Here is a 9,005-nt window from a genome sequence, read left to right on the forward strand (position 1 = left end):
TAACACAAAAGCTATAAAAATTCTATATTTAGAGAAAGAATAATATGAAAAATCAATTTTTAATAAATTAACATTAATTAATTTTATAATTCTTAATTCATGTTTTTGAAGATTTAGAATTTATTAGAGTTAAACTTTAGTTTTTTTTTTAATTTTTGAATTTAAATTTTAGAATTTAAAATTTAAGATTTATAATTTAATATAAAAAAGTAATTTTAAAATACTGAGATCTTTTGTTGAATCTTTCAAAAAAATCATGACCTCTAATCCTCTCATATCTCTCTCTTTCTTCTTGTCTCTCCATAGCAGTTTGCATGCATATCCAAAGTCCACAACTTATTCCCTCATTCATCGCCATTTTATGCGCTAAAACCATAAAATTGCATCAACCGGCTTGACCTGACCTGACCCACTTCTCCTTCCATGGTTTCCCCGTTTCAATCTTTAGTGCAGTTTGTTACATAAGTTGTTAGGTCCACGTTGGTAACACATAATTTAGTTAGATATTGTTGATTGATAATTGGATTTTACTTATTCAATCGGGTTGTCCTTTAATACATTGATCCCCTTTCTATTTTGTCTGTTTTGTTTGTTTTGTTTTGTTTTAATTTGGTGCTTCCTTTTTTACATGGTTTCTAAGATAAAGAAACCAACAGTCCAAACTATATAGGATCTTCAAGTTCTTCATTCTCCAATTTTTAAATCAACTTGAAATTTTAGCACCTTTTTTTGTCAGAACAGAGATTTAGATGAGGAAAGGCAGCTAGCAATTATTATGGATCTCTAGTCTAGGATTTTAAAAAGAGATCCAAATAATTTGATATATTCATTGTTTAAGTTTTCCAGATTGAGTTATATATCTGAATCAAATAGAGGTTAGAGAAATAATGAGTTGCTTTTCATGTTTTTCAAGCCATGAAAAGAAGACAGAAAAGAGGTCAAGGAGGAATGATCATAATGATCAACACCATAAAGCAGAAACGCCTCATCAACCTCTCAAGGAATTAGCCAAACATCATCATCATCATCAAAGTATGAACCTAACGTTTATTCATTTTGATGTACCATGGATATATATGATACAATTGTCATTTCTTATCGTTACTTTCCCTGATTTATTATACTTTTTCGTTTATTTTATTACAAACAGATACCTTGAATTATCATGTATAAAAAAGGGACGTAGTATTAGAATTTCTAGAATGGACGTTAACATTAACATAAATAAAGTTATATGTTATATGTTTTCATCATCATATCATCTACCTAATTTTCTTCCGATGAGGGCTTTTAGAAAAAATCTATATTATAAGTATTATTACAATCTTTTATTATAGAGCACAAAACCATTTGATCCATGTAGCCTATCTTTCATTGTGAGACTTGTTGTTGTTGTACTATGTACAAACACAATCCATGTTTTAAACTACGGTCTACAACCACATCATATAGCAATTTACAGTGAGATTCTAGTTTCCACTTAATTTTGGTTGTAACTTGACTAACTTCAGGAGAACCAAAACGGGCCACAACGCTAAAATGGACTATAATAGCCATAACGAACTCAAATTTAGTTACAAACATTCAAAAAAAATAACACCACAAGGATCACAATGCGCCGTATAATACTCATTTTAATGTTGTGCAGATAATAATAATTATCAGAACAAGGCAAGGGGAGGCCAACAAACAGAACCTAAAACATTAAACAAAGACACAGGGAGCAATAACATTGCTGCCCAAACGTTCACTTTCCGCGAATTAGCTGCTACTACAAAGAACTTCAGGCAGGAGTGCCTAATTGGGGAAGGTGGATTTGGTAGGGTTTATAGAGGACGACTTGAAAAGACAAACCAAGTAAGATCATTATTTCTTTGTATATTGAATATATTTTCACTTCAAAATTTTATTAAATATTTATTTACTAATGATAGAAGTATAATAAAACTGGTGAATCTCTATTCATTTATTTAGTATTTTTATATGAAAAGAAAATTAATTTCTAATTGTGAAATTAATTATTAAATTAATTAACTACAGGAAGTAGCTGTAAAGCAACTTGACAGGAATGGATTGCAAGGGAACAGAGAGTTCCTTGTGGAAGTGTTAATGTTGAGCTTGTTACACCATGAGAATCTGGTGAATCTAATTGGATATTGTGCTGATGGAGATCAAAGACTATTAGTATACGAGTACATGCCATTGGGATCTCTTGAGGACCATCTTCTCGGTAAGATTCTCTCCTCGTCTCATTTTTATTGTTCACATTTTAAAATGTTTTAATAAATAGTAATGTTTCCATTGATACAGTTCATTATAGTAATCTAATACCATACTTTATTCATATAATTTTACTCTTAAGAAACTAAGTAGACTGAATTAAACATTTTTGTTAATTTATAAAAAAAATATGATTAAATATTTGTATCAATTTTTTTAATAAAACTAAATACATAGTAAATCATTATTTTACGGGAATTTAATTCTGAATGAATTTGTTATTTCAATATTTCCCTAGCTATTATTGCATTGTATGTATAGTCACAAGTAGCAAGAGAAATTTTTGTATGCTCTTGTTACATTTAATATGTATTGCAATTATTCATTTCCATTTATAATAATTGAAAGTTACATACATTACAAAATGAATCAATTATAACTACTTTTTATAAACCAAATTAAATATACTTTAGAAACGAAGAAAATTTTCTTCCAGTATTGCATATTTTCTTAACAAGAAAAACAATACACTGGCTTATAAAACACCATTATAAGTTATAACGAACATTCTAGCATAAAATTATTTCATGCAGATCTTCTTCCACAACAAAAGCCTCTAGATTGGTTCAAAAGAATGAAAATAGCATTACACGCCGCAAAAGGGTTAGAATATCTTCACGACAAAGCCAATCCACCAGTGATCTACCGTGACTTAAAATCCTCAAATATTTTGCTCGATAGGGATTTCAATGCAAAATTATCAGATTTTGGACTCGCAAAGCTTGGACCGACAGGGGACAAGACTCATGTGTCTTCAAGAGTGATGGGAACTTATGGATACTGCGCTCCCGAGTATCAAAGAACTGGGCAGCTTACAGTAAAATCAGATGTCTATAGTTTCGGTGTTGTGTTGCTCGAATTGATCACCGGAAGGAGAGCCATTGATAATACTAGACCAGCAAGGGAGCAAAATCTAGTTGCCTGGGTGAGTTTCCATATTCATATTCTTTTTGTGTTTTTGATAAGTTTGTTAAATGGTCACTTTTAACAGAAAATTGTTTACCATCGATTTGATTTTTGGTTTATTTATTAATTTGTCTTTTCTAATAGTCTTGTTTCTAGAATAAAATGATATCTTTTTTTCCATTATTCTTATTTAAACATCCGAAAAAGGATATATATAGAAAATAAATGCAAAATATAAATAGTAACTACAATTATATTAAGTATATACTAAAATTAGTTATTAATATAAACTAAATATTAAAATATAAAATATATATTAAAAATACATATATTTATACACAAATACATGATAGTTTGATTTTAATAACTGATTTTAGTATCCATATAATATTTTAATTTTTCAATGTTTAATAGTCCTGAATAAGTCTAAACCAGCTTTGGATTTTGTTGGATTTTAATTGAAAGAATAATGGTTCGATGCTTGTATGATTATTGTGCTATGCAAACGAAGTTGTAGAATGATTTTGATTTTGAGAAATACAAAGTTTGAGTTAGCAGATATTAATAATGTCTAGAAAAAATAAGGAGGGTAACAATTTTTAGAAAATAAACTACTAAGTATGCAAACACTTTTTAGTTATACTTCATTAAGAACATGAACAGCAATTTTACCGCCAATTTGGACATGAAATTTTACAAAAAAAAAAATTCATTCAAATGAAACAAAAACAGGCATATCCAATATTCAAGGAACCAAGCAGATACCCAGAACTAGCAGATCCCCTTCTAGAAGGAAACTGCCCAATGAGATCATTACACCAAGCAGTTGCAGTAGCAGCCATGTGCCTCAATGAAGAACCATCAGTGAGGCCATTAATCAGTGACGTTGTAACTGCCCTCAGCTTCCTAGGAACAACCCCAGTAGGCCAGGATGGGAATAACAATAATAGAATTGCACCCATTGACATGCCGTCACCGCCACTGGAGCGAGGAACAGACGTCGTTGGTGCCGCGGCGGGCAGTACGGTCACTTTTAACTTAATGGATGATGATAGCATTGCTGAGCGACAAAGAGCTGTGGCTGATGCCATTGAATGGGTTTCCAATAACACAAGGAAATAGGAACCATACTGCTCTATCACCTTGCCGTAAAAGTGTGGATCCTCTTTCTAAATTGTAATTGTAATTAATTCACACTACAACTACACAATAAGTATGTAGTATCAACACATTCTTTAGTTATAATTAATAAACTTGTACCAATTTGTTTGTGGCTATCTATCTATATGGAGGCACTTGTTCTTTTTTTTTTTTTTTTTTTTTTTTTTGGACAGAGGGAGGTACTTGTACTAAATACTTGTAGTTAGCTTTCAAGGCACTCATTGTGTCCCGCCCCTAAACGGTTGGAAATTGAAAACAAAAAACAACGTTTAAGCATCAACTTTTTTTTTATAATATCACCTAACTTTTTATAATTATTTTATTTATTTTAAATTCTAACAATAAATTATAAGTCATTAATTTTAAACATTGTCGATCTAAATCAATCCCCGACAACGGCGCAAAAAAAATTTGATGTTGAAAAATTAGATTTTCACACAAACTCACCGACAAGTATATTGAGTCGCATCAAGTAATAAAACTCACAAGAGTGAGGTCGATCCCACGAGGATTGATTGGATCAAGCAACTTTAGTTAGGTGATGAATTTAGTCAAGCTACAGTGGTGAATTGAGTAGAAATGAGTGACATGATATTAAAGTGACAGAATAAGTAATGAATTTAAAGTGATGAATGTAAATCGCATCAAATGTAAAAGGATTGGGTGCAGGAAAATTAAAGAAAGCAGTAAATCAAAGCAAGAATAAGTGACAGAAAGAGAAATTTACTAGGGATTGGAGATATCATAATCCACAATGACTCAAATAGGTCTCAACTCCTTTCTCAATCATATGAGTAGATCTATGGCGGATTGAAATTGATTGGATCCCAATTTCTTGGCATTCCAATCTCTCTAATCACAATCAATCTTGCCAATTCCTTGATCTAATTATCATGAGAAGAGGTTAAGTGCATGTCTCTTATCCATAAGCCACACTAACTCTCAAGATCTCAATTCCTCCCGAATGGTGTTTATCAAGAGAGTAGTGAAGGATAGAGCCTCATTTCTAATGCTCATGATTCCTCTTCCGAGGCTCACACAAGCATTCACAGATTCAAACCCCCTTCCGAAGTGAATGAATCATCAATCAAAACAGAGGTTATCCAATAGCTGCACAGATGAATTGAGGAGAAGAAAAAGTTTACTCAATCATGTGAATTATAATAGAGCTCCTCCCCTAATGAAGTGGGGTTAATGGATCATCGCTCTAAGAACACTTGCAGGAAAATTAAATTGCATGAAAGTAAAATTTCAGAAAGAGAAATTAAAGAAGAGAATTGCAGAAATTGAAATTGCATAAGCTAAATTGAATTTAATACTGAAATGTAAAAGTGTAGAAAGGTAAAAGTGTTTACAAGAGCCTTTTATTCTACTCCTACTACTACTACTACTACTACTACTACTCCTACTGTCCGTGAGAGCCCAGCTAATGAAGTGGAACTGATGCCTTTATATAGGCTTTTCTAAATGACAAATGAAATTGAAATTGAAAACAAATTACAAATAAATGAAATTCCTATTCTAACTGTTTCTTGTGCCTTTGAGTGGTGTCAATGGACTCTGCTTGCATTGAAGTTTCAATGGGCTTGGAATGAAGTTAATTTGAGCAGAAATTCACATTCAGGAGAGCGTAGCGTTCCTTTGGAGAATGGAACGTTCGGGCACCCACACGTATGCGTGCTAGACGCTTGCGCGTCCCTGGCGTTTTGGTCCATCGACGCGTACGCGTCATGCATGCGCACGCGTCCCTTGCAGCGTTCACTAAATGAACGTAGTGTTCATGCAATGAACGCTCCTCCCACATGTTACAAAATGTCACATCTACGCTGTGCCTCATTCACGTGTTTGCGTGCTTCATCCCAATTGCCACACCCATGCGTACGCGTCATGCACGCGTGCGCGTCGATGGCTAAACTTCAAATCCGAATTCCGCGCTTTGTCGCAGGCGTTCTTTGGTAATGGACGTAGCGTTCTTGCTGAATGAACGCTAATCCTCCTTCCACGCGTACGGGTCACATATGCGTACACGTGCTTTTTTGCAAACATCATTCCATGCGTACGTGTCACATATGCATACGCGTCGCTGACTCTTCTCTGCTTCTTCCTTTTCTTTGGTTCTCTTCATCTATCATGAATCAAACACATACATCAAAGCCTTGCCAAATCATATGATATTGTATCATTCATAATATCAACTAAATCTTACAAAAAATCTCATGATAATGCAGAAAATTAACAATGTTTGATTGAATCAAGACAAGCATGAAATTCTTATTCAAACACGTACCTATTGCATAAGAAATGTATGAAAACTATGTAAAAATGAAGGAAAAAGGCTTGTGAAACTACCCTAAGATGACTTGTCATCAGTGGGTAAAACTTATCACTCTTAGCTTTATTATCCCAGTTGAATTTGGTTTACTTGAAACGGATAGCCAACTTAGGGCACTTTGTAGAATGAACCGTAAGAGAATGATGTTTAGTGGTTGTCGTTGTAAATCTAGGCTCGTTATGGTTGAGGCTTCAAGGATTGGATGCAAAGGTTGGACTAGTGCTCAATTGGATGGGTGTAGGAGGAGAATTTGGTGCTTTAAGGAGAATTCAAAGTGCCTACCACCCAATTTGAACTATGATGATCAACTTGAAGATGGGTGTGAAAATAAAGTTTGGGATCCCAGATTACAAGATGTGGATCAATTTTGGAAGCCCCGAGCTTATGGAGAACTTCATGAAGGATTGGTACAATTAATTGAGAATCTTGAAGCACAATGGAAGACCAAGCATTGGTGGAAGTTCAAGGATGAATTCAAGAACAAGCCACCTTGAGAGCTCCCCAAAAGTCCAACTTAAGGATAATAAATAAAAGTGCTAGGTGAGAGACACCCCACTATGGTAACATCTTTTAACTTTTCTCTTTTGTATATATTGGTAAAATAAGTTAATTTCATGTTTAGTTTTATTTGTTGAGTTTATTTTGCAGTCTAGTATGTTAAATAAGGTTTGAAAAACAAAGCACCCAGCCACGCGTTGGTGGACGAAATTGTGATTCATACTTAAATTGTTGTTCGAAATTAATTCTCCGGTAATGGCCCCAAAAACTTGGTGCTCAAAACCATGGTCCATACATAATTTCACAACTTCGTACAACTAACCAGCAAGTGCACTGGGTCGTCCAAGTAATAAACTTTACGTGAGTAAGGGTCGATCCCACGGAGATTGTTGGTATGAAGCAAGCTATGGTCATCTTAAAATTCTCAGTTAGGCGGATAATAAATGGTTATGGAGTTTTCGAATAATAATAATAAATAAACAGAAAATAAAATAGAGATACTTATATAATTCAATGGTGGGGATTTCAGATAGGCGTATGAAGATGCTATGCTCCTTTTGAATCTCTGCTTTCCTACTGCCTTCTTCCAATCCTTCTTACTCCTTTCCATGGCAAGCTGTATGTAGGGCATCACTGTTGTCAATGGCTACATCCCATCCTCTCAATGAAAATGGTCCAAATGCTCTGTCACAGCACGGCTAATCATCTGTCGGTTCTCGATCATGTCGGAATAGAATCCCTTGATTCTTTTGCGTTTGTCATCACACCCAACAATCACGAGTTTGAAGCTCGTCACAGTCATTCAATCCCTGAATCCTACTCGGAATACCACAGATAAGGTTTAGACTTTCTGGATTCTCATGAATGCCGCCATCAATCTAACTTATACCACGAAGATTCTGATCAAGGAATCCAAGAGATATGCGCCCGGTCTAAGGTAGAACGGAAGTGGTTGTCAGTCACGCGTTCATAGGTGAGAATGATGATGAGTGTCACGGATCATCACATTCATCATGTTAAGGTGCAACGAATATCTTAGAATAAGAATAAGCAGAATTGAATAGAAAATAGTAGTAGTTGCATTAAAACTCGAGGTACAGCAGAGCTCCACACCCTTAATCTATGGTGTGTAGAAACTCCACCGTTGAAAATACATAAGTGATGGTGGTCCAGGCATGGCCGAATGGCCAGCCCCCAAATGTGATCAAAGATTTAAAATCCAGATATGTGGTCAAAAGACCGAATGGTCAAAGACGTCTAATACAATAGTAAAATGTCCTATTTATACTAGGCTAGCTACTAGGGTTTACAGAAGTAAGTAATTGATGTAGAAATCCACTTCCGGGGCCCACTTGGTGTGTGCTTGGGTTGAGCTTGAGCTTTACACATGCAGAGGCTTCTTTTGGAGTTGAACGCCAAGTTGTAATGTATTTTTGGCGTTCAACTCTGGTTCGTGACTTGTTTCTGGTGTTTGACTCCAGAATGCAGCATGAAACTGGCGTTGAGCGCCAGTTTACGTCATTTAATCTCGAATAAAGTATGGACTATTATATATTTCTGGAAAGATCTGGATGTCTTCTTTCCAATGCCGTTGAGAGCGCGCAATTTGGAGTTCTGTAGCTCCAGAAAATCCATTTCGAGTGCAGGGAGGTCAGAATCCAACAGCATCAGCAGTCCTTTGTCAGCCTTTTATCAGAGTTTTGCTCAGGTCCCTCAATTTCAGCCAGACAATACCTGAAATCACAAAAAAACACACAAACTCATAGTAAAGTCCAGAAATATAGTTTTAGCATAAAAACTAATGAAAACATCCCTAAAAGCTCTGGAC

The 9,005-nt window shown here is 34.7% G+C and overlaps 1 protein-coding gene across 1 annotated transcript; it reads left to right on the plus strand.

Moving 5' to 3' along the window:
* Nucleotides 1-333: 333 nt before the first annotated feature.
* LOC112705509 (probable serine/threonine-protein kinase PBL25) lies at nucleotides 334-4,449 on the plus strand. Its single transcript, XM_072210891.1, has 5 exons — nucleotides 334-1,032; nucleotides 1,649-1,857; nucleotides 2,041-2,230; nucleotides 2,814-3,205; nucleotides 3,919-4,449. Exons 1-5 carry the CDS (start codon nucleotides 888-890, stop codon nucleotides 4,306-4,308), a joined length of 1,326 nt encoding a protein of 441 aa, XP_072066992.1. The 5' UTR covers nucleotides 334-887; the 3' UTR covers nucleotides 4,309-4,449.
* The last annotated feature ends 4,556 nt before the right edge of the window (nucleotides 4,450-9,005 follow it).

The sequence above is a fragment of the Arachis hypogaea genome, chromosome 2 (genome assembly GCF_003086295.3).
Source record: "Arachis hypogaea cultivar Tifrunner chromosome 2, arahy.Tifrunner.gnm2.J5K5, whole genome shotgun sequence".
In the NCBI taxonomy this organism is placed as follows: Eukaryota; Viridiplantae; Streptophyta; class Magnoliopsida; order Fabales; family Fabaceae; genus Arachis; species Arachis hypogaea.